General features: G+C 44.7%; 1 protein-coding gene across 3 annotated transcripts in view; it reads right to left on the reverse strand.

Moving 5' to 3' along the window:
• GSTCD (glutathione S-transferase C-terminal domain containing) overlaps positions 1–27349 on the reverse strand; it is a 267696-nt gene that overhangs the window by 147310 nt on the left and 93037 nt on the right. For all 3 annotated transcript variants that reach the window (XR_016313184.1, XM_089680513.1, XM_089680512.1), the window contains exon 4: positions 3980–4231. Coding sequence is in view for 2 of the 3 variants with exons in the window: in XM_089680513.1 (XP_089536639.1) it covers positions 3980–4231 (252 nt within the window). In the remaining variant the exon portion in view is untranslated. The remainder of the gene's footprint in view (positions 1–3979; positions 4232–27349) is intronic.

Here is a 27349-nt window from a genome sequence, read left to right on the forward strand (position 1 = left end):
GAGGCTGTGGACACAGATATGAAGGTAGGGCTGCGATGTGATGTGTGCATGTGAGTGTGTCTGTGTGTATAACTAAAAACACTGATGTAAAAAAGGAACTGTGATGTATGGGGGACTATGATATGAAGGGGAAAGCTGAGGATACTGATGTAAGGGGGGCACCTTGATGTGAAGGAGGTGCTGAGGACACTGATGTAAAAAGTGATGTACAGAGGGGAGAGACTTTGATGTGAAGGTGGTGGTGAGAAGTGAAGGGTGAGGGATTTGGGACATAACACAAAAGTGTGATTCGGACCTCTGCTGGAAGAAAATTTTACTGACTGGACCCCCATGAATATTAATTCACTATTCCTTTCGTATGCATTTGTGGACAAATTACTAAATTAAGACTATCCAGAAAAAGTCAGCAGAGATAAAGCAAAGCTATGATGAAGATGGTACATAAATGTTGCTATGCCTTTAAGTCATACAAAAAAGATGGGGCTTGTTAGTGGTGCAAGACACAGCAAACTTTGGGAAACCATGCAAGTATCTGCTTAACTTTCTGTAACACTAACATTTGTGTTTCTCAAACAATATTTTTAATCCAGTGTTTTAAGTTTCAGCCAAAAAGTACATCAATAAAAATCCTGGAATGCAGTGCACATTGCATTCATTAGCAACAGGTTAGGAGCTGTTATTTAACAAAATAACAACAGAAGACCTCCACAGTGGTCATGTTTCACAAACCACGTATGAGTCATAAGGCTCTTTTGAAATGGTTTTAACAAGGATAAATGAATGAGCTTTACTGCATCACTTCTGTTATAAACACAGCTAAGTTAATGCAAAAATAAATAAAGGCTCTCCATATTTTTAGAGTCCAAATGTTATGTGTTAACAGTTAACCAATTCTACTGATGTTGCCAAGTACAAAGTCAGTTAACTTGTTCTTCCACAAAATGCCTCCATTCATCAAAATCATGCAGGCCAAAAAATACATTATTAATTCCAGAATCAACCAATTCAACTGATCTTTCACTTCAATATTGCAGGAAAAACCTTGATCAAATGTGATTCAGTTAATAGTCAATATTTATAAGTACAACCGATTTGCAAAAGGTAGCACTTTTTTAAAAAAAAAAAAAAATCATTATTTTGAATAACCCTGATGATATGTACACTTCTGCTGTCATTACTACTATTTCTTTGACTTGCTTACTTTCAGGGTACACTAATGTTTCTTTTCTGTTTTTTGCCTTTGCATACACATTTTTATACTGTACTCAGAAAAAAAACCAAAAACGATATTGATGGATTATACACATTCTATATTCTTAGAATATACAGTATCTCACAGAAGTGAGTTCACCCCTCACATTTTTGTAAATATTTTATTCTATCTTTTCATGTGACAACACAATGTAAAGTAGTGAATGTACAGCTTGTATAACAGTGTAAATTTGCTGTCCCCTCAAAATAACTCAACACACAGCTATTAATGTCTAAAATGCTGGCAACAAAAGTGAGTACATCTCTAAGTGAAAATGTCCAAATTGGGCCCAAAGTGTCAATAGTTTATGTGGCCATCATTATTTTCCAGCACTGCCTTAACCCTCTTGGGCATGGAGTTCACCAGAGCGTCACAGGTTGCCACTGGAGGCCTCTACCATTCCTCCATGACAACATCATGGAGCTGGTGCTGCAGCTCAATTTCAGGGTCTTGGCAATCTTCTTATAGCCTAGGCCATATTTATGTGGAGCAACAATTCAGATCCTCAGAGAGTTCTTTGCCATGAGGTTCCATGTTGAATGTCCAGTGACCAGTATGAGAGAGTGATAACACCAAATTTAACACACCTGAGACCTTGTAACACTAACGAGTCACATGACACCGGGGAAGGAAAATGGCTAATTGGGTCCAATTTGGACATTTTCACTTAGGGGTGTACTCACTCTCACTCTGTTAGATTCTGTATGTATCTCTCATATATATATATATATATATATATATATATATATATATATATATATGATACTTAATGGTAAGTTTCTATACTCTAGTATCATATTTCTTACCCTATTGGCACTATAGGATTTAAAATGCATTGTCTGCATAACTTATTTGTTCAGTATTGTTACAGTGCATTAATCGTGTACTTCATATGTAATATTATAACGAAAGGGTAAATGAAAGTAATTTTTTTTTAGTCTCAGGGGGGAATGTTAGTACCTCTGTCAAATTTTTATTGCTGTCTGTGTGCCATTGGAGAAGTATAAACTCTCTATTTTTCCTGTCACCGAGACAGAAAGTGAGGAGGTAATTAAAGTTGTCATTAAAAGCAAGAAGTAAGGGCAAATCATTCAGTGGGGAAATCTTCCAGTGACAACCATTTAAAATGGGAATTCTCCTGACCTTGGGAATTCTCCTGACTTTGGGAAGATTTCCTTTCATTTTCTGTTGTGTACAATAATTGAAGGGAAATCTCGCAAACGGGACACATACAGTAACAGTAACCTGACCCTTCTCTGCTCTATCCAAATTGTTTTTAAAAAGTTTATCTCTTAGATTTTAAGCTCTAATGACCAGGGCCCTTTGTTTCTACTTGTACCAAATTGTATTGTAACTGTAAGGTCTACCTTAATTTTGTAAAGCGCTGCGCAAACTGTTGGCGCTATATAAATCCTGTATAATAACTAAAATAACTAAATGTATAAATAACTTTGGCAAGCTGATTAAGCGATTCAGAAATATAAATCCCAAAGTCCTATGCCAAACTGTAGCGGAATAGAGGGCCTCAAATGCAGCCACTAACACCATTAAAAGGCCTTATATGTAATATTTGATGTATGCAATTCTACATAAAACTGTAAGAGACACTCTAAAGTAGATGCTCAGAGACTGCTAGCATACTACAAGAGATGACCAGAGATTATACACATGGTATAGGAGTGGCTGTAATAACAAGACTAACTGAGAACACTGCCATTACAGTCCCTTTTAAAATCAGAGCCCCCACATATGTACTCACTACAGCCCCTTACAAATTACTGAGTACACATTTGATATTCCTATCAGCAAGATCCATTATTAAAGAACAGAAAAAAAAAAATTAACTCAGATAAACAGTTCTTGCTAGGAGTTCTGGTAGTGCAGGTATCGTGCAGCAATTCTGGCAGTGGGTAATGAAATACCAAAAATCACTTATTGCACATATGGTGCTACAGAATGCACTCTCTTATCTCCTCATTAGTGCAGAACTCCACAAACAGAGCAAAGGTGTTCCTTGGCTTTTCTCAAACCACAAAACACTGAGCCACAGTCCAGGAACACTACAACTCAAGGCAGCCAGAGCTGGGCACCAAAAGGTGCACATTCAAGAAAGGGAGCTGTACAAAAATGTTTTTTACTCATAGTAAATTGCAGTGAAAATAGGTATGCTGGTAGAGCAGTGATCTGAAGAAGCATGAAGAAATGTAGAGTGCCCAAACACTTTTCATGAGGTTACCTGACCCAACTAAGGGTTGACACATACAAACATTTTCTATGTGCTTATGGTGAGACCGCTGAATTAAGAAAAGCAGTAAGATCCTAAATACATGTTAAAGGACTCTTTGTGTTTAACCTATATCTAACTCCTGCAGTGATCACTGGAATGCCAGGTCATTAAGGCTTCCTAAAGCCTAGTACACACAATCAGAAAATTGTATAAAAAATACCGCTTTTGAAGTGACCATAAGTACAAAGCTTTAGTCCAAAATTATTTGAAGGGACAAGCACCATAATATTTCTCGTACAATACCAGTAACCTCTTCACTTTCAATATGAGACTAGCATGCAAAAAAAAAACCGAACGATCATTCGTCCAATATTCTCATCGTGTGTACTGAGCTTAAGAAGGATATTCACCTTGCCCACAGTCTTCCACTGAAGACTTTCTCCAGACCTACACGTAGACATTAGGAGCTTCTTTTTTTTTTTTTAGAATAAAACATTTACTTTTAGTTTGGTCATGGTTGGTCTGGGACCTCCTAGAAACTGGTCTTCTGAGGAATTTCCTTCTTCTGTCTTTGTATCTGATTCTTGCAAATGCTGTTCACTGGTCTTATTCATATCAGGAAAATGAAGGAAGGTGATGCTACAAATAGTAGCTGCACTCTGCACACCTGACACCTGCTGGACCCGTTCATACCAGGCAGCCAAAAGAGGAATCTCGGAGATCTTCTCTGGTGATATTTTATGCAAAGCAACCTAGGGAGAAAAACAGAGCAAAGTTATCTTGAGCATCCACAAGCAAATATAGGTATCATTAAACCACCTATCTAATCAACCTAATCTAAAAGATCTGTCATATTTACACAATCATGATGAGGTGGTGATAGATCATAATGCTTAACCAAGGTAAGATATGGTCACCAGCACAGTGGATTTGTAGTCTGTCATCATAAAATGGGGCAAAGCTTTTTTTCCAGGCACTTTGCAAGAATTGACACTTTTGTATTGTTCTGTGCTGCAGACAGGATAATTATGTAAAGAGGCTCTTGACAGATGTGAAACTGAAGAGGCTCAATTTTGTCATAACATATAAGTAAAATGCACATATTTTCCATTTGCACATCAAACTATTTCTTCTTCATAGCTCTACTAAAACCATACAGACACATTTGGGATCCCAGATTTCAAAATCTCCAACTCGAAATTAAAATACATATCTTAAACTGTCATGCAGTTATTCGAAAGCTGGCATAAAAGAGATGAACGATCATTGCTTATAGCAACCAATAAGATATTTATAGAAATATTCTAATTTAAACGAGAATGACAGCTGCTATTAGATGATTGTTAGAACTAAAGGGTAATAATTTGAAGACAATATACCTCTATTATTGTATATGTAGACCCCTAGGTAAACAGGATTACTTATTCAAGTATGGCAAAGAATAATGGGATATGGTCCAGATTAATTCACATTTATTATAGTCATATGCTTTTAAGATGATTTCTGATTGTGATTTACCTTTGCTGTCCATTTGAAAACATGTATTACAAGTTAAATAAAAATACACCCAAGGACAAACAAGAAATATACTTACTTTATACCTTGACTTCCCTGACGTTATTTTTCTCCTTAGGAGTGTTTTTCATTTAATGTGTAATGCAGTACTTTTTCATGCGAGGCAGTGATCTAACAAATGTTGCTGTATTTTGATGCAAGACCTGCTTTAATGTCACATTTAATGTTACTTTTGCATTCATACAGAACATGTCGCTTGTTTATCTTTATTAAATGCTGAAGTATGTAGAATAGCCACATGGGGAAGATGTCTACATTACTGCAATCAATCAATATCCCTGTTAAGATATCATCCATATAGAAAGTGCATTGTTTGAAACAGAATAAGAGATGTAAATACTTGCATTGTGAAAACAAAGCTGTAAGGACAGCCCAGTATAGTCCCTAACACTTCATCATGTTTCAGTTATGTAGCAAAGTAGTAGTATGGCAGGTCATAGATGGAACAAATTTCTTTCCTGCAACCACAGACAGCGTTGACAGAGGAATTCCTCTCAAGGAGACATTGTGCTCTCTCGGTGGAGGGCTGGGGGGAAGCCGCCCCTGCCTGGAGAACACAGTGATCATTGCTAGCGGCTATAATAGCCGCTAGCAATAATCGCATGTAAAATTTGGCAGGCTGGTTGTACCCAAGTTGATCGATTGATCAACTTACGTACATTCAGCCTGCCCATACATGGTTCGAATCTTAACTGGACAAGATTCGAACTGTCTATGGCAGGCCTAAGAGTGGACCACAAAAACAGAGGAGAGGGAATTGCATCCCTTAATGTACTTCCTTAATGAAAAGGGTTTTAAGACAAGTCAAAAGTCCTGTTTTCAGAATGATACATTAAGGGACACAGGATGTAGTAATCAATGTACATTGGAACATCCAGAAGAAGTCCAATGTAGGGGTAGGGAACACAATAACAAAATGCTAGCAGGCCCACAAAAAACATAGATTAATAGAGAGGAATCATCAGAGCTGCCTGAAGAAACTTATGAACGAAGCCACCAGCATCAAGAGGTCTGAACCTCCACCTGCTAAAACTTATTAAACATTTGGACTGAAGGCCAGGTGGCAGCCTCGCAAATCTGAGAAACAGATACCTGATGCTGAAAAGTCCATGAAGCACTAATGACCTAGTGTGCTTGAAAAGGAAAGGTGGAACCTTGTACCTAAAGTGGTTTTAAAGGCTCAAGGTTTTTTACCTTCAAGCATTCTATGCATGAAGGTAAAAAAACTTCTCTGTGCAGGATCCCCCCCAGCGTCCCGTAATACTCACCTAAGCCCCCTCTCGATCCAGCGATGTGAACTGGAGAGACTCCCCCTCCTCATTGGCTGAGACAGAAGTGGGAGCCATTGGCTCCCACTGCTGTCAATAACAGCCAGTAAGCCAATGAGAAGCCGCGGCTCCATGTGTGAATGGACACACGGAGCAGCGGGCGTTCCCATAGCAACTATAGCAAGCTTCTTGTTGTGGGGGCACACAACAGGAGGGAGGGGCCAGAAGTACCGTCAGGAGACCCGAGAAGAGGAGGATCCGGGCTGCTCTATGCAAAACTACTGCACACAGCAGGTAAGTGTAGCAATTGTGCACACAGAGATGGACACGGTCATCCATCTTGCTAAGGATCCTCCATCTTGTATTTGTCTCCCTCCTCCAATCCCCCCTCCCTCTCTATTGAGTGACACATGGTCCCTGTGCTCTAGGGTTCAGAAGTGCACAGGCGATCAGGCACAGCGGGACAGTTTCGTGGTTATAAATCCCAAACTAGCTGGTGCCCGGGTGTCTGTAAGCTTCTCAATCTGAGATATCGTAAAACCATAAACCAGTCCTTCACTGGGCTTCAAAGACATTCCCAGCTAGCTGTAAAACAGACTCACATTTAAAAACCCACTTTTCCATTAAATTTTATATCTGGAGCTGGGAAATAATTACATAAAAACCAAGCATATATTCGGTTAGCTCAGTTTAATGCAAGTTGTCTGATATCTTTCACCCTGAGCAGCTGAGCGTAGCATTGTTACACACCTGACAGAGCATTTTTGGATTGGCTAGTCCTTCGGTCACAAGTTGGTGTGGTGAGAAGGGCTGGGGGTCTGACGCCGCGATCATCACAGTAAGTATGATTTGTTTGTTATTTTTTTTTTTTTTATCCAAGTCTTTAAAACTACTTTAAGTCTATAGACTGGAATGATGATTTGTTAAATCGACAAGAGATAGTGGAACAAGAAGCAGGTTGTCTCCTATGGGGACTTTCAGGAGTGACAAACAAAGTCAGACTGCTGGAGCTGAAAGATAGCCATGAACAGAATGCACCACTTTCAGACAATGGAGGGAAACTTGCCTTTAGACATGATGCCAAAGAAGAAGGCAGCCTTGTAAGTAAGGACAGACAGAGGAAAGTGCAGTCTCCAAAGAACTGACAGAACCAGGTTACGATACCACAGTTCACAAGGGGATGTACAGGGGAATAACGTAAGTGACACTGTGCGTAGGCTTTCACCAAGGAGTAAGAGAGGAGCTGTCTTTGAAAAAGAACCACAAGGGCCAATATTAGACCCCTGAAGTTACTCAAGACCGAATGATAATACAATCCAGACTGAAGAAAATACTGTATTTGTCCGATTTTGTATGATATAATTTCCTTTCTTTGCACCATGAGAAATATGCCTTCCAGGTGCAATGTTATTATTTTTTGCAAGAACTTGATTTACTAGCCTTTTAAAAGAGAAGGAATAACCAAAATCGGACAGGCCCCTATCCTTCAAGATCTGGGCTTCAAAAGCAAGCCTGTTAAATCCAGAGACCTTGAGAGAGTAGTAAACAGGTCCTTGGGACAGAAAATCTGGACAGTCTGGTACATCCTACAGAGAATCTGCCATAAGTCTGACGAGGTCCAAGGACCATATCCACCTGGACCAGGTCAGTGCAATGAGATTTGCCTTATGCCCTTCATTTCAATCCTGTTGAGAAGGTGAAGAAAGAGTTTCAGAGAAGGAAAGGCATAGATTAGGTTGAACTGATCCCACTGAATCATTAGATCATCCACTGTAAAGGCCAGAGGATCCCTGCACCTAGAGATAAGCCTGCTCAATTTATTGATGAACCTAAAAGCCAAGTCTGTGACCAGCATATCTCACCTGCAAAAGAGGTAAAGAGACCATTGTCCACAACCCAGATGTTGACGACTGAGAGAGTTTGAAAGGACTGAGTTGAGAAGTTTCACCCAAGCCAGAATCCTATTAGCTTCTTTTAGAGCTGCAAGACTCCTGGTTCCTCCCTGATGGCTGATGTACTGTGAATCAATTTAAGTTCCAGAACAATGGTCAAGAAGCGAGCTGCCTTTGGAGACAAAGTCCTCTTGTCAGATCACTGGGAGGAAGGATTTCATCAATTTCAGTGCCTGACTCGTGCCCCCAGGCCAGGGTGAGCCTGGTTTTGTGATTCAGGCATGTGCAACAAACCAGAGACTGGACCTTCTTGTCCAACGTTGCTCAAACATTGAGTTGTAACAGAGTGAAATGGGTATATGGAACTGCTATGAAGGAGGCCACAGTTCAGACTAAAACCCTCATGCAACAGCTGAGATTAGTTGGCTCCTGGTCTGTAGAGTCCAAACCTGGGAGAAGTGAGTCCTGAGTTTTTCCTGTGCAAGAAGACCTTGGACAGGGTCCTATCCAGGACCAGGTCTAGATACCCCAAGCAATGAGACAGTTCCAGAACTAACTTCTGGAGATTTAGGATTCACCTGAAACTCTGCAGGGTCTGAACAGTCCGTTGGACATTGGCTTATAGATACTGTCCCAACTGATCTGTTAGAAGAAGGTTGTATAGAAATGCCCTGAGAGTGAAGCAAAGCAAAAACAGGGCTAGCACCTTGGTGATGAGCCAAGCTACAGAACAAAAGGGAAAGGCCACAAATTGGTAAAGTCCTGTGCCCACTGTAAAACACAGGTAGTGTTGAAGTGCTGGGAAGATAAGGACAAGCAAGTAGGCATCCTTGATGTCCCCAAAGGCCAGAAAATCTCCCTGATAGAGGGAGCCTAATTTTTCAATTAATTTGTCTACCGGGGACACTGAATACACTATCTAGTTTGGAGAATTCGCTCAATTTTCAAAAAAACCACCAAGTTCCATTTGGCTTGAGCACTAAGACTTTAAAGAGATACTAAGGGTTCACTTGTTTTTGTTTTTTTTGTAAACAACAAACTTGTAAGACTAACCTGCTGTGTAGTGGTTTTGCACAGAAAAGCCTGGATCCTCCTCATCTCAGGTGCCTGGCAGGCTCTCCTGGCTCCTCCTTTCTGTTGGGTGCCCCCATAGCAAACAGCATGCTATGGGGGCACCCGCTGCTCCGTGTGTCCATTCACATACGGAGCCATGGCTTGACCCTGCCCCCTCTCTCCTCATTGGCTGACTGGCTGTGATTGACAGCAGCGGAAGCCTTTGGCTCCCGCTTGCTGTCTCAGTCAATGAGGAGGCAGAGACCAGAGACAGCCAAGGCTGTCGTGCACATCATTGGATCTCGATGGGGCTGGGTGGACTGCTGCACAAAGAAGGTTTTTTTCTCCTACATGAACAGAATGCATAAAGGTAAAAAACCTTGAGCCTTTACTAGCTGCTGGAGGTCTCCAATGTCCAAAATATTTTTAAGCTCCGCAAAGTAGACTTTGGGAATGCTGTGGGGTTTAACATTTACATGGACGCTACCACCTGGAAGAATTTCATGCCCAATTACATTAGTTTGGCCTAACAAGCTTGAGAAAATATCTCAGTGAGCAGGGGGGGGGGGGGTCTCTGCTATCCCTACTTTGTAATCTAGATGTTGAGATCCCCCGAAACTTACTATTAAAGAATCTTTTTCCTCCTAGGTTTTGATCAGGTTAACATACAGTCAGGTCCATAAATATTGGGACATGGACACAATTCTAACATTTTTGGCTCTATACACCACCACAATGGATTTGAAATGAAACGAACAAGATGTGCTTTAACTGCAGACTGTCAGCTTTAATTTGAGGGTATTTACATCCAAATCAGGTGAACGGTGTAGGAATTACAACAGTTTGCATATGTGCCTCCCACTTGTTAGGGGACCAAAAGTAATGGGACAGAATAATAATCATAAATCAAACTTTCACTTTTTAATACTTGGTTGCAAATCCTTTGCAGTCAATTACAGCCTGAAGTGTGGAACGCATAGACATCACCAGACGCTGGGTTTCATCCCTGGTGATGCTCTGCCAGGCCTCTACTGCAACTGTCTTCAGTTCCTGCTTGTTCTTGGGGCATTTTCCCTTCAGTTTTGTCTTCAGCAAGTGAAATGCATGCTCAAATCGGATTCAGGTCAGGTGATGGACTTGGCCATTGCAGAACATTCCACTTCTTTCTCTTAAAAAACTCTTTGGTTGCTTTTGCAGTCTGCTTTGGGTCATTGTCAATCTGCACTGTGAAGCGGCGTCCAATGAGTTGTGAAGCATTTGGCCGGATATGAGCAGATAATATTCCCGAAACACTTCACAATTCATCCTGCTGCTTCTGTCAGCAGTCACATCATCAATAAATACAAGAGAACCAGTTCCATTGGCAGCCATACATGCCCACGCTATGACACTACCACCACCATGCTCCACTGATGAGGTGGTATGCTTAGGATCATGAGCAGTTCCTTTCCTTCTCCATACTCTTCTCTTCCCATCACTCTGGTACAAGTTGATCTTGGTCTCATCTGTCCATAGGATGTTGTTCCAGAACTGTGAAGGCTTTTTTAGATGTCGTTTGACAAACTCTAATCTGGCCTTCCTGTTTTTGAGGCTCACCAATGGTTTACATCTTGTGGTGAACCCTCTGTCATCACTCTGGTGAAGTCTTCTCTTGATTGTTGACTTTGACACACATACACCTACCTCCTGGAGAGTGTTCTTGATCTGGCCAACTGTTGTGAAGGGTGTTTTCTTCACCAGGGAAAAAATTCTTCGGTCTTCCACCACAGTTGTTTTCCGTGGTCTTCCGGGTCTTTTGGTGTTGCTGAGCTCACCGGTGCGTTCCTTCTTTTTAAGAATGTTCCAAACAGTTGTTTTGGCCACGCCTAATGTTTTTGCTATCTCTCTGATGGGTTTGTTTTGTTTTTTCAGCCTAATGATGGCTTGCTTCACCGATAGTGACAGCTCTTTGGATCTCATCTTGAGAGTCGACAGCAACAGATTTCAAATGCAAATAGCACACTTGAAATGAACTCTGGACCTTTTATCTGCTCATTGTAATTGGTATAATGAAGGAATAACACACACCTGGCCATGGAACAGCTGAGAAGCCAATTGTCCCATTACTTTTGGTCCCTTAACAAGTGGGAGGCACATATGCAAACTGTTGTAATTCCTACACCGTGCACCTGATTTGGATGTAAATACCCTCAAATTAAAGCTGACAGTCTGCAGTTAAAGCACATCTTGTTCGTTTCATTTCAAATCCATTGTGGTGGTGTATAGAGCCAAAAATGTTAGAATTGTGTCCATGTCCCAATATTTATGTACCTGACTGTAGATTTGTGGGATTGGTGAACAATATAGTGAACCTTTCCTACACTTTTGACTATCTCAAAGGGTCCCTGTCATTTTGCTAGGAATCTGCTCTCAACATTTAGCACAAACAAAAGAACCTGGTCTCCAGTTTGAAACTCTGACCTTGGCGGACTGGTTGTACAACCAAATTTGAGGCTCTTGCACAGTTTACAAAGCTCCCTGACAATGGGCACCACATCTGCCATTCAGTCCTGCATTTGTGCAATGTGTTCCTCTGCACTCTGATGGGGCATGGCCTCTTATTTCCACATTTCTTTAACCAAATCCAGCAGTCCATGGGGGTGTCTCCCAAAAGCCAACTCAAAGAGCAAGAACCCTATAGAAACCTGCGATGCCTTCTGTATGGTATTTAACCACTTCCTGCCCGACTATAAACAAATGACAGATGAGTGGGAATTTTCCTATGCTGGGTGAACAATCATATGATGTCCTCCTAGTCACGTGGCTGTGTTATGGTGCCATCTATCAGGGACACAGCAGGTGACAGATCTCCATACCAGCTGCTGTTACCAAGCACAGCAATCGCATGACATGTGTACACAATGAATGGCTTTCATTCATAGCCATTCATTGTGTACTATTGTGATGATCGCTTTAATTGGTCACAGTGATCACATGGTACAGACAGGGCCAATCACAGTGCATCTATACCATGTGATAGCTGTGGCCAATCACAGCTTTCACAATAGTACACACTGGCAATGAATGGATGCCATTCACAAAAAATGATTGCTTAGAACAATGATCACAAAATAATTTTGTTTAATTTCTTAAGTTTCCCAAAAAATTGTGACAAAAGAGTACAACTTCACAAAAGGCACCATGTCTCTTACTAAATACCTTGGACTGTCTATTTTCCAAAAATGGGTTATTTGGTGGTTATAGTTTGTAGACTCTATAACTTTCACACAGACTAAATAATATACCCTGATTTGGGTTATTCTTATCAAAGGAATGTAGCGGAATATATTTTGGCTTAAATTTATGAAGAAAGACTATTTATTTTTAAAATTTAACAGAAACAAAGAAAAAGCTTATTTTCAAAATCTTCAGTATTTTTTCATATATATATACACCGAAACCCCCCCCCCCCAAAATACCCAGTGGTGATTAAAGAGCACCAAAAGAAAGCTCTGTCTAAAAAAAATGCATTTGGGTACAGTAACACTGTAACCTGGTCCCTGGCAAGGATCAAACTGGGGTTCCTCACCTGAACCCTAAAAAGATTTTAATGGAAGACCGCAAAATCAGGCAGGTATCGCTCAGATAAGGAGGGTCTCTGCTTCTAATCTGCAACTATCTACAGGGAACCCAGGCCAGTCTCTGTAGGTTCACATTTCTCCTGACACACAACAACCTTGTTTTAAAGCTGAAATGTGGTATTAGTTATCTCAGCAGAGGGTTTCTCCCTAGGGGAGGCTTGTGAACCCTTCGACGTTTGTTCATACAAGTTCAAGAATATGGGGCAGTCTCATTCGATCAATGGATCATGTTCCAAGCCTGGCATCACACTGGTCTTTTTGATTTGGTTCCCAATGGGACGGACAGGGCCATGGGATAGCTTGTTCTGCTTTGGACACTGGGCCACCAGATGAACCAGATGGCAATAGTTCCAACAAAAACTATTGCAGGGTTCTCCCTCAACCTTCCAATTCTCAGGAGGGTTAGATGCTGGGGTTCTTTTAATGGGACTATTATGCACCCAGGCAGACACAATGGGGTTGTCCGCTGACACCTTGACACCAGAGTACATCTCCTTGCTCCAGAGCAGTTCTCTTGTCATTAGGTGCCCTTAAGAATCTCTGTACACTTGTATAATTTCACCGCAGCAGCTATTTCATCCAGGGGTTGGGATTTATCCTGGGCCACCGAACGGTACAGTTCCTTGGAAAAACCACACAAAATGTTCTAGAGTAACTCATTCCACAATCTTATTGGTGGTCAGCACCTCAGGTTGCAGCCAGTTTTGGAGCAGGCGCATCAGGCTATACAGCTGCTTGGGGGAAAGGTTTAGCCTTGTCAAAGCACCAGCATGGACAAAACTCTCCCTCATAGAAAGAGGCCCCAGCCTGGCCAATATTTTAGCCTTCAACAGCTTGTAATCACATGCCAATTCAGAGGCCAAGACAAAGTATGCCTGCTAGGGATCTGCAATTGGAAAAGGAGCTAGCCCACTCACCCTGTTTGTCAGAAGCAGCCCTTCTTTAGTGGAAATTCATTCAAAAAGCATCATTTGCTTCAATTTTTGCAGTAGTAATCTTTTGTAGAATCTACTGCACGACTGTCCATGCGTCAACCAGCATTGTGGAGGCATCTTGGAGCCTTCCAGCATTCAGTTCTTTAAGGCAGCCCAGCATGGCAGCTTTGCCTCTGGAGTCCAGGATGAACATATAGTAGCATGCCGCAGCTGGATGCGTAACCCTTGAAGAGAGGAACTATTCTATAGTGGAAACGGAGTGTCTGGCCATAAAGTGTGCACTAGAATATTTGAGGTATTATCTCAATGACAGTTCCAATTGATTACAGACCCTATATTTATTTATTTTAAAGTTCTTGGATCACCAGCATAGCCTTATATATCCACAAAACAGTCTTTATTTTCCAAGGCACTTCAACAAGACTTTCAGCAGCAAAAGGAAACAGTAACAAACCTGTACCCACAAGAGGGGTGTCACAGTCCCAAAGCTTTTAGGGTCTCCAGCAAGGTCCAGAAATACAACAGCTCTCACAGCTTCTCACAAACACCTACTGTATGTCAAACTTCTACTGCTCCATCATGTGCTCTGAGTAGTTTCCCAAATTTGACCCCTCCTGCCAGAGGTCTATTAACCCCGTTAACTCTTAAAAAAAATGTAATCCTAACAGGGTAGATATGTATATTGTTCATCGCTTGTGTTCTGTACATAAATATATACACATACATATACACACACATGCTGTACATTCAAATACACACGTCACATAATATAGAGGTTACACTCAACTCTCAATGTTTAAAAGTCAACCAGCTACTATTATAAATAAAAACGCTTCTATATTTGCTTTTACAGTCTATTAACCCCAGTGTATGTTTTTCTAGGCAATGAACTTTTCAGACATGTCACGAATACCCTAAAGGAGCGGAGGCAGGTGATGTTTAGACAGCACAAAATAAGTGGATTTCCTCAGATAGCTTATTAGGCTGACAGCTGGTACCGTGATATACAAAAGGTAAACTGTAAAATTGTGCATATTTTTGCTGCACGCAAGCTTTGTACAGCAAATAGTTTTCAAACTATACAAAGATTTGCTAAAAGAATGTGGAACATTGTTCCTTGAAGCTCTCTCTTTTATATTATCTCTATGTGCATAATGCATTTGCAGTGGAGGACCCAAGTACTAGACTGTTAGCTATTGACCGTAGCAGGGTAAGAAAAAAAAAAAAAAAAAGAAAAAAGGTATGGTAGTGCTTACCTCTATGAGAAGATTCAGTGCTGTGAAAATGCACCATCAAGCAAATCCCCTTTGCCTGTCTGTTTCTCCATTCAGGTGGGCCGTATATGGTTCACTTTACAATTTTTTTTTACTCTATTCCTATGCTAGTTAAAAATGTCTTATTGCAATTCACCTTTAAAAGATTTGTATTTTTGTTTAGGGTTCCCAGTTTGGTTAGAGTATACAGTATGCGTTATGCTGGCTATTATTGGGGAGGTGTCTCCCCAAGAGCAACAGGGATTAGAATATCTGCCAGCTCCCTTTCTAGCAGGATCTATTTATCATTTTTACATGTAGTTTTCAATCCTCTGCCTTCAGCAGGGCCCTAACATAATCCACCAGTCTGAAGCATTATGATGTCACAACAATGGGGCCCGTCATCACAGACATTGGCAAGGTACAGGAATGGTGGGGAGTTTAAAGAAAAAAAAAAAAAAGTTTGTGAATGGGTGGTAAAGAGGTTGATATTTGCCCGGAGAAGGTTTAAAAGCATTTTTGAAATGTACACTCAGTATAAACTGCCAGGATTTGTAAAGGGTATACTTTAAGACCGATTTATCAGATAAAAAAAGCCTCTTTTATTCCACGTACAATGTACTAGCACATTTCTGCATTACACACATGTCATCAAACATGGTTTTTTGATGAGAGAATGGTCTAGAAATAACATGACTCATTCTTTACTTCACAATATCAAATTGCATCCACTTATTTTTCTCCAGAATGTCAACATCATTTGTTCCATATTCTGCCAATGAAATTCTAATACATGCTGTCAAGATTTCCAGACTAGACTGTCAAAGATGTCATGAAATGGACTACCTGATTCCCTTATAGTCTATGCTACATGCATCTGCTCCCAGCTTTAATTGCCTAACCAGATCTCATTTTCTCATCAAGTGGTGTTAAGGACACAATTATCCTATCCCCTTTAAAAAGTACCAGATACTCATGAGAACTTGCTTGAATTGTAAGGAATGTATAATGTACAGTAAGGCTTTTGCACAGCCAAAATCCTCTATTTCAACCTTGAGCATGAATAATGCTCCCATTCCAAAAGGAGACAATTTACTTGTCCTAATTTAAAAAAAAACCATTTTTTAACCAAAACCTTATTTAAATTTGCTTTAAGTAATGTCTGAGGCTTTTAAAAACAAAAAGGGGCTTTATGGCGACTTAAAGACAAAATGAAAATTAAAAGTCGGTGTAAAACCCAAATATCATATGGCAAAAGTGGATTTCCCGCTTTGCTCAAATGCCATGAAAGATAATAAAAGCCAATTCAGATGCTCTCACTCTTTTTTGTGTTTCCTAAACCTCTTGACTGAATTAATCAACACAACTTAACTTCACAGCAAAAAAAATTGCTTTGCTTCAAAATCTGACCTAAAAATACAATTTATAAATAAAATAAAAAATTTAAATGAACGGTGCTAATATTAGTAAAAAAAAACAAAACATTCTTCAAGTCCACTTAATAATGTGTTGACTTTTTTGAGTCTACAGATTCTTAAGAAGCCTCTGATTTTAAATGACTCCATATAGTTCTATTATAGAAGAAAGATTATGCAATGCTAGACAACCTATTCCTTTGTAGCTTGCAGTAGTTGTGATATATAGAAAGGCTGGCTTCGTTGCTACTCCTATGTTATTTCTCTACAGGGTTTGTACCATTTTTCCTGAATTCTGTTTTTATTTCACTACTTAGCCCAATCTCGTTGTGGGCGTAGCAGTCTTTTGCTTCTTCATTACTGCTTTATTCACAATATCTTGATTTTAAGCAGTTGTCTGACTTTGTCAGTCTCTTCACTGGTACAATCTATAAATCACAGAACAGGAGCCTCGCACCATTATGGTTTGCAATAGATTTTCCTCCTTAACCCCGGTACACATATCTGTAGACGTGCGGGCCGTGTTTTGCGCAGGTACGAGAGCCCATTCATGTGAATGAACTCCTATGCCCTGGGACACGCAGGGAAGAAGTCCCTGCACTGCTTTGGAAACCGCAGCCCGCACAGGAACCAAGGTTCCCAGTACGGTTGCGATTTCCAGTGCGAGCAAAGTGCGGATCCCACATTGCTCTGTGCAGCTGCAGGTTTTTTTGTGCGGGTCCTGCAGCCGCACATACAGTATGTGGACCTAGCCTTATGGCAATCATCGTGGTCAGTGAAAATCGGGCAATCTCACCTGATTGTTAATACAGCAGTTTTAAGAAGCTGGAGATTTCTTGGCTTTTAAGATCAAATGTGGCTATAATGTAAGGTCACAAAACAGCCATAGACACAGCATTAATCACACTGTCTAGCAATAGTAACAAGAGAGATAGCTACTTATGGGCTCTTAATTTTAATCTCCAGAGATACTTTGCTGATGTCACAAGCCATTTGAAAGGGCGATGGGTCGATTTTCAGGAATATCTTAATGGCAAAAAAGTAGACCAGACATCACAATCAGTAAACTGGTAACGCTAACCATAAAACACCGGTATTGTACTGAATTCTAGAATGTTCATACAGTTTATATTATTCTGTTTCCCTCTCAATCAGACTCACTCAGCTCTTCATTATCATTTTTTTAAAAACTATTTTATTTAGTTTTCACAGAAAGCAGACAAAGGCCAAGTAGCTTGAATAAAGTACACAATTGGGACTTTAAATATACCACTGGTAGCCAACACACAAACACCAAATATGTTATATGTAAAATCTTTTTTTTTTTTTACAAAGAAACAATCAAAAAGCCAGACAATTAACCAGATCAAGATTATAATAAAGGTAAGTCATTCTCTTTGCTGTTGCATATCCTGTAATAGGTCTACACATTTTGCGGGTTCATCTGCTTCTTCAGGACCAATAATAGCTGTTTTTGGACAGGAGATTGCACAAGATAAAATAAAAACAGGTTCTAATAATATAGTCAAAGCTGTACAGTATCAGTACTGAGAAGCTTTGACTGAGCTGTAGTATAACAACCCATAGGGTAAGACTAGTCTTTACTTTCTGCCTTCCTTACCTCCTATCGTTTACAACCTAGTAGGCTCATTTTAATTTATAAAATTGATCATATTCACTGTAGGAGCCCATTTCGGGCTGTATGTGTTTGGGGAACCTTCCCATCGGCCAGCAGTCGCATCTATAGACAGCCTCACCCTATTTGCTGCTACATATTTGATTCCACTATATATCTTTGAGAGGTAAGAGATAAAAAAAAAAATATTTTATATATATAATTTTTTTTTTATACTTGTTTTATATACTACAGGACATGTGACAGCAAAGAGGATGAATTACTTTTATGTAATGTTGATCTGGTCAATTGTCTGACTTTTTAATACATTTTTTGTAATAAAAATAGTGTTTTACATATAACATATTTGGTATTTTGTGTGTTGGCTACCAGTGGTATATTTAAAGTCCCAATTTTTTACTTTATTCAAACTTCTTAATGGATGACACCCTGGAGGACCGAACTGCTTCACTAATTTAGACATTCCACCCTTACACAGTACTTTTTTAACAAAAGACTAAGTGCCCCAGTCCACACAGGGACTGACCTCTCAAAAAATAGGTAGGTATGTAATACCAACAACAAATAAACATATAATAACTGTAGCGCCATCTCTGAAGGAACCGTTTGGTAACTTTGGGTTCTCTGTTTTGTGCCCAGATTCTAAAAACAACCTCAGCCCCTCTGACACACCTGGTTGATTAAAAATCACTGCAAGCATGGATAAGTACACAAGTGTAAAATACCTTTGACCAGGTTATGGGTTACTACCTGTAAATAGACACACACCTGCAGGGGTGTAGAAATTTTTGAAAAAACGACTTGTCCAGGGACTAAATCGGGGCCCCAATCTTGTTCCTCATGACAATCTACTTGTCCTAATAAAAATAAATACATTTTAACCAAACTCCCTGCTTGTCTCCAGCACTGCACCCAGGGACTGATAGGGAGGAGAGAGACCTTTCAGTGTAATGAGCACTGATTGGGTGCTCCTCAGGAAAGGAGTGTCGGCCTTATCCTTTATCCCTTTTCGCTGCCAGATCCGTTTTTGTGTGTTTTGCACACGTTTAAAAATCATTTAAGGCCTGAAGATTACACAAAACTCCAAAACATTATATATGTTCTGAAAACAGAGATCCTGGAGAACAAAATAGTGGTAGTTCCAATTTTTTATGTCACACGATATTATCACAAATGTTTTTGTAAAATATAAAAGACAAGGTTGCATCGAGTAAATAGATATCCAACATGGCAAACCTTAAATTTGCGTGCGCTCATGAAATGGCAACAAACTTTAGTACCCTATATTTTCTATAGACTTAAAGCCCCTTATAGGTCATCAGTTTAGCGTTACGGAGGAAGTCTAGTGCTAGAATTATTGCTGTCATTCTGGCGTGCATGGCAATATGTAACGTGTATCGCAATCATCGTTTTTATGCGTAGGCACCCCAGTGCGTGCTTTTACGTTTGTACATGTGTACATATGTGGGGGTGGGGGGCCTTAAAAAATTTGAGGGGGGGTTATATGCTTGGGTAACTTTAATTTAAAAAAAAAAAAAAAAGTTTTTTTTTCACTTAACTTTTTTTGTTTTTCCATCACATAGGGGACAAAAAGTCCCCTATATGATGATTTTTTGGTGACAGGTTCTCTATTTTGAGCCATCCAGGGTCTAAAAGACCCTGCATGTCTCCCCTGTGCTCCACTGGATGTAGTGCTGTGCACATTGCACTGCATTACATTCTTTCCTGGCCTCGATCGCCGTCACATCACTTCCGGGTCAGGATAAGAAAGGGAGGGGAGCGGATGTGTCCGCTCTCCTCCCTGCCCTATACTCACCCGCACCCACTGAACTAGTCCCAGGCCCGCAGATGGGCAAGCGGAGCCCAGGAGACATAGTGGGTGGGCAGAGGCTGGCACCACAGTGGGCTGTGTGGAAGCAATCGGGCGGCAGTGCTGCCGCCCAATTGCTTCTACCTGACAGGTGAGACCTGCTGCTTGCACGCAGGGCTATAGATAAAAAAAAAAAAAAAAACTACCGGCCCAGCACCGGGCAATATGAATTGAACATCCCTGACCTGTTTAGTGGTAAATGCTGTTAATCTATTGATACGGGTTAGAATAAATGTCAAATTGAACGTAAATGAGTACATAGCTGAAATATGACATACAGTGCCTTGAAAAAGAATTCATACCCCTGAATAAATACTTTGTAGAACCATCTTTCGCTGCATTCCCAGCTGCAAGTCTGGGTATGTCTCTACCAGCTTTGCACATCTAGAGAGTGACATTTTTGCCCATTCTTCTTTACAAAATAGCTCAAGCTCTGTCAGATTGGATGGAGAGCATCTGTGAACAGCAATTTTCAAGTCTTGCCACAGATCCTCAATTGGATTCAGGTCTGGACTTTGACTGGGACATTCTGACACATGAATATGCTTTGATCTAAACCATTCCATTGTAGCTCTGGCTGTATGTTTGGGGTCGTCTTGCTGGAAGGTGAACCTCCGCCACAGTCTCAAGTCTTTTGCAGATTCTAATAGGTTTTCTTCTAAAATTGCCCTGTATTTGGCTCCATCCATCTTCCCATCAACTCTGACCAGCTTCCCTGTCAGCTGTCCCTGCTGAAGAAAAGCATCTCCACAACATGATGCTGTCACCACGTTTCACGGTGGGGATGGTGTGTTCAGGGTGATGTGCAGTGTTAGTTTTCCGCCACACAGTGTTTTGCTTTTAGGCCACGTTTGCCGTATCCCCCACATGGCTTCTCGCAAATGGGACTTCTTATGGATTTCTTTCAACAATGGCTTTCTTCTTGCCACTCTTCCATAAAGGCCAGATTTGTGGAGTGCACAACTAAAAGTTGTCCAGTGGACATATTTTCCCAACTGAGGTGTGGATCTCAGCAGCTCCTCCAGAGTTACCATGGGCTTCTTGGCTGCTTCTCTGAATAATGCTGTTCTTGCCCGGCCTGTCAGTTTAGGTGGACGGCCATGTCTTGGTAGGTTTGCAGTTGTGCCATACTCTTTCCATTTTTGGATGATGAATTGAACAGTGCTCCATGAGATGTTTAAAGCAGGGTTAGGTTATAAAAAAATATCCCAAGCTTTGAACTTCTCCACAATTTTATCCCTGATCTGTCTGGTGTGTTGCTTGGCCTTCACGATGCTGTTTGTTCAATAATGTTCTCTAACAAACCTCCGAGGGCTTCACAGAACAGCTGTGTTTATACTGAGATTAAATTACACACAGGTGAATTCTATTTACTAATTAGGTGATTTTGGAAGGCAATATGTTCCACTAGATTTTAGTTAGGGGCATCAGAGTAAAGGGGGCTGAATACAAATGCACACCACACTTTTCAGATATTTATTTGAAAAAAATGTTGAAAACCATTTATCATTTTCCTTCCACTTCACAATTATGTGCCACTTTGTGTTGGTCTAGAACATAAAACCCCAATAAAATACACGTTTTTGGTTGTAACATGACAAAATGTGGGAAATTTCAAGGGGTATGAATACTTTTTCAAGGAACTGTAGCTTACTAAACAGAGTATTAACTAAGCCAAATTGGCAAAAATTAGGTTTCACACCACTGACTAGGATTAAAAAAAAGGGTAAATCAGCAATAACCAAAATTAATAAACGTAAAAGGAGGATAAATTATAACACTACACTAGGTTAGAATGCAATCTAAGAGATTGGCTTGGAATGCAGTGTCTCTTAAGAGGTATCATTTTAATAAAAAAAAAAAACAAGGCGTCAGGGCAGCAACTGTTAGAGGAATTCTTTAGTCCTGACTCTTCAGCTAAATGTTCGAGCCCGTTGGTGAGTTAAGATTGTCAATAAGGCCTGCAGTCAGTATTAGGGCTGTGGGGTAGCTGGTAGGTAGTTCCTAATGGCTCAGTTACTAACAGTGATAACAAGTAGCGGCTACAAGACCCTCTCACCAGACTCAGCGACATAGCGGCAGTGGTCTCTCCAAAGGGGAATCCACTCACTCTGGGTTGCCTGTGACTACTATGGTAAGTAGCTTTGTACCTCAGTACTCGGGTCACGCTCTGTACCCTCACAGGGCTGTGGGCTTCGCTGACCAGGCTCTCTCTCTTTTAGGTGGAGATTCCTTGACACGATCCTGTCACACTCCTGTCACATCACTCTCCTGTCACACTTTGAGGAGAATCCTTTTTCAAGAAGCGTCTGATTCTCTCCTCCTTACTGCTGAATGGTCCATTGATGTTGCTAGGAGAGAAAGGGAAGAGAGCCCACACACAGTACCTCTCCCTTGTCACAGTACAGCTAGCTGAGAGGGCAGGCAGATGAGCTGGGGGGTGGTGAAAGGATCAGCTGCCTGGCTACACAACCATTATAAGTGTGTGGCTCATGCTAGATTAAAGGAAATACTAAGGAGACATTATACATATTAGGCTATAGCCCCAAAACGACCTGGTGATGTGAATTGGCTTAACCTTCGAGGATCCAGCAGCAGCGACCCCTAATGGTGGTCAGGCACCATAGACATGCTCAAATTTTATCAAACTTCATTACAGCCCCTATTTGTGTGTGCTTATACATCATTAGAATTCACTTTGTTATAAAGATCTGGATAACAAAGGTAACCCACTAGCTAGGAGACAGGGAGATGTGTTAAATGGAACGGCTATTATTTCAACACTGAATGTAACTGTTAGGAATGGACTGGCCAGCAATGGTGGGACTCACCTGCCTTTTTGATCTGCAGTACCAGGGCTGGCCAGCGGGTGCTCCCAGCAATCAGAGACTCAACCTTTCAGCCAGCTAACACCTGGAACTGATGATACTGGGGTATTTAAGGGATGGCCAGACTTGCAGACTCTGCCTTGGTGTTGTGTTTGTCCTGGGCCCTGTATCTGTCCTGCATCCCGTTTCTGTTCCTTTGCTGACCCTGATCTGAACTGCTGCTGACTTCTCCTGCTCTGATCCTGGCTTGTGACCCTGACCACCCCTCTGTCTGACCCTCTGTACCTCGCTGCTTGCTACCTGCTGAACCTGGCCTGTGACCCCGACCATTCTCTGCTTGCTCCCCCCGTACCTACCTGCCCAATTGATATTGACCCGGCCTGCCTGACGACGCTTGCTTGTATGTACTGTTATCTGTGGGTGGTTGGTTGGGTTTGTTTGCACTGTATTATGTTTAGTATTGCACTGCGTTTATGTTTGTATGGTTAGTGTTAATAAATTATATTGTTTATCACATTTCTGAAGTCTGCGTTTCCCTGCATCAGTCACACATCTCTGGTCATACCTGGGAGCCCTGACATTACACCAAGGCCAATCCTGACCAGAAGTGGCTGCACAGGGAAGCCATCTTGGCTTGTTGATGGGAAGGATGGATCTTGATGAGGTTGAGTATTTATATCTGCTAGTGTTTGATGACAGGGAGTATGCTTATCAAACTCTGAAGGAGTATACCCGGGATGAATTGCTAGAATGTATACGGCTCGCTCATGTTCTAGTAGATCAGGGCACAGTGTTCTCTGAGGTGCAGCCATTGATTGAGGTTTGTGCAGAGTTGGTTTCATCTGGTTCCCCCGAATGCAGGGATGAATTTTTGCCACCATTTAGTGCAGACCAGGTAGAGTCCCTGGTGTGGTTATTAGAGGATGATGTGGGTTACCTTTTGGAGCGTTACTCCACATGTTCACCACAGACACTAAGAGATTGTATCAACGCAGTGCAGTCATTGACCAGACAGGCTTTGTGTAAGCTCAGCTTTGTTCAACCCCTACTGCAGACATGGACAGACTTGTTGCACCCAGCCTCAGTCAGCTTACAAAGACCCAGTCCTGCTTCTAACTCTACTCCTGTATTCCCACCAGCTCCTCCTGCCCTGCTATCTACCGCATGTCAGTCCCCTGTTCCCACTCGCTGCACCTATCCTGCCTTTAACCCTGTAAAAGAGCCCTCTGTAGCAACTGCTCCCTCTCCTGTTCCATCCTCCAGTTTTTCTCTGTCTCCAGGTGCTCCATTCGTTTGCAGACCTGCGTTTACTTGCAGTGCTCCAGTAGTTAAAACCAGAAAAAAGCGAAAATTCTTTCCAACCAATACCATCCTGCCAGTATCCAAACCGGTGAGCCTGCCTTCCGTGACTCGGCCTGAAGCCTCTACTCAGCCTAAAGCCTCTACTCAGCCTGAAGCCTCTACTCGGCCTGATGCCTCTCTTCAGCCGGATGCCTCTCTTCAGCCGGATGCCTCTCTTCAGCCGGATGCCTCTCTTCAGCCGGATGCCTCTCTTCAGCCGGATGCCTCTCTTCAGCCGGATGCCTCTCTTCAGCCGGATGCCTCTCCTCAGCCTGAAGCCTCTCCTCAGCCTGATGCCTGCATTCAGCCTGATGCCTGCATTCAGCCTGATGCCTGCATTCAGCCTGATGCCTGCATTCAGCCTGATGCCGCTACTCAGCATGATGAACTGATCCAGCCCGACGATCCTATTAGGCCAGTTGACTCGATGCCCGCTGTTGATCCAGATGATCCGGTACCTGATCCAGTGCCCGCTGTCGTGCCAATTGACTCAGAGCCCGCTGTCATACCTGGTGACCAGGTGCCCACTGCCTTGCCAGATGACGCGGTGCCCGCTGGCAAGCCAAATGATCTGATGCCTGGTGACCCAGTGCCCGCTGTCATACCTGGTGACCCGATGCCCGCTGTCGAGCCAGACGATCCAATGCCTGGTGACCCGGTGCCCACTGCCTTGCCAGATGACGCGGTGCCCGCTGTCGAGCCAAATGACCTGATGCCTGGTGACCCAGTGCCCGCTGTCCAGTCAGACGATCCAATGTCTGACCCAGTGCCCGCGGTCATACCAGTTGACTTGGAGCCCACTGCCTTGCCAGATGACGCGGTGCCCGCTGTCGAGCCAAATGACCTGATGCCTGGTGACCCAGTGCCCGCTGTCCAGTCAGACGATCCAATGTCTGACCCAGTGCCCGCGGTCATACCAGTTGACTCGGAGCCCACTGCCTTGCCAGATGACGCGGTGCCCGCTGTCGAGCCAAATGACCTGATGCCTGGTGACCCGATGCCCGCTGTCCAGCCAGACCATACAATGTCTGACCCAGTGCCTGCGGTCATACCAGTTGACTCGGAGCCCACTGTCGTGCCTGGTGACTCGGTGCCCGCCGCTCCGCCTGGGGGCCCGAGACCTGTTGCTCCGCTTGGGGGTCCAGCGCCCGCTGCTCCGCCTGGGGATCCGGCGCCCGCCGCCCCGCCTGGGGGCCAGAGACCTGTCGCTCCGCCTGAGGGTCCGAGACCTGTCGCTCCACCTGGGGGTCCGGCGCCCGCCGCCCCGCCTGAGGGCCCGAGACCTGTCGCTCCACCTGGGGGTCCGGCGCCCGCCGCCCCGCCTGAGGGCCCGAGACCTGTCGCTCCACCTGGGGGTCCGGCGCCCGCCGCCCCGCCTGAGGGCCCGAGACCTGTCGCTCCACCTGGGGGTCCGGCGCCCGCCGCCCCGCCTGAGGGCCCGAGACCTGTCGCTCCACCTGGGGGTCCGGCGCCCGCCGCTCCGCCTGAGGGCCCGAGACCTGTCGCTCCATCTGGGGGTCCGGCGCCCGCCGCTCCGCCTGAGGGCCCGAGACCTGTCGCTCCATCTGGGGGTCCGGCGCCCGCCGCTCCGCCTGAGGGCCCGAGACCTGTCGCTCCTCCTGGGGGTCCGGCGCCCGCCGCTCCGCCTATGGGCCCGAGACCTGTCGCTCCGCCTGGGGGTCCGGCGCCCGCCGCTCCGCCTGAGGGCCCGAGACCTGTCGCTCCACCTGGGGGTCCGGCGCCCGCCGCTCCGCCTGAGGGCCCGAGACCTGTCGCTCCGCCTGGGGGACCGGCGCCCGCCGCTCCGCCTGGGGGCACGATGCCTGTCGCCCCGCCTGGGGGCGCGATGCCTGTCGCCCCGCCTGGGGGCGCGATGCCTGTCGCCCCGCCTGGGGGCGCGATGCCTGTCGCCCCGCCTGGGGGCGCGATGCCTGTCGCCCCGCCTGGGGGCCCGAGACCTGTCGCTCCACCTGGGGGTCCGGCGCCCGCCGCTCCGCCTGAGGGCCCGAGACCTGTCGCTCCATCTGGGGGTCCGGCGCCCGCCGCTCCGCCTGAGGGCCCGAGACCTGTCGCTCCATCTGGGGGTCCGGCGCCCGCCGCTCCGCCTGAGGGCCCGAGACCTGTCGCTCCTCCTGGGGGTCCGGCGCCCGCCGCTCCGCCTATGGGCCCGAGACCTGTCGCTCCGCCTGGGGGTCCGGCGCCCGCCGCTCCGCCTGAGGGCCCGAGACCTGTCGCTCCACCTGGGGGTCCGGCGCCCGCCGCTCCGCCTGAGGGCCCGAGACCTGTCGCTCCGCCTGGGGGACCGGCGCCCGCCGCTCCGCCTGGGGGCACGATGCCCGTCGCCCCGCCTGGGGGCGCGATGCCCGTCGCCCCGCCTGGGGGCGCGGTGCCCGTCGCCCCGCCTGGGGGCGCGGTGCCCGTCGCCCCGCCCGGGGGCGCGGTGCCCGCCGCTCCGCCCGGGGGCCCGGTGCCCGCCGCTCCGCCCGGGGGCCCGGTGCCCGCCGCTCCGCCCGGGGGCCCGGTGCCCGCCGCTCCGCCCGGGGGCCCGGTGCCCGCCGCTCCGCCCGGGGGCCCGGTGCCTGCAGCCCCGCCCGGGGGCCCGGTGCCTGCAGCCCCGCCCGGGGGCCCGGTGCCTGTCGCTACGCCTGGTGGCCCGCTGCCTGCTGCTTCGCCTGGTAATCCGATGTGCCTCTGCCCGGAGTCCTGCCCGATGTGCCTCTGCCCGGAGTCCTGCCCGATGTGCCTCTGCCCGGAGTCCTGCCCGATGTGCCTCTGCCCGGAGTCCTGCCCGATGTGCCCCTGCCCGATGTGCCCCTGCCCGATGTGCCTCTGCCCGATGTGCCTCTGCCCGATGTGCCTCTGCCCGGTGTGCCTCTGCCCGGAGTGCCTCTGCTCGATGTGCCGCTGCCCGGAGTCCAGCCCGGTGTGCCGCTGCCCGGAGTCCTGCCCGGTGTGCCAGTCTTTGCTATCCCGCCAGTTGCCAGACCCGGGCGGTGGAACATTTTGCCCAGCTAGGACTGTTTGGAGCGTCCTGAGGCCGCTCCTTGAGGGGGGGGTACTGTTAGGAATGGACTGGCCAGCAATGGTGGGACTCACCTGCCTTTTTGATCTGCAGTACCAGGGCTGGCCAGCGGGTGCTCCCAGCAATCAGAGACTCAACCTTTCAGCCAGCTAACACCTGGAA

This window comes from Staurois parvus, unplaced genomic scaffold (genome assembly GCF_062004578.1).
Source record: "Staurois parvus isolate SC_StPar_1 unplaced genomic scaffold, SC_StPar_1.0 ptg000244l, whole genome shotgun sequence".
Lineage (NCBI taxonomy): Eukaryota > Metazoa > Chordata > Amphibia > Anura > Ranidae > Staurois > Staurois parvus.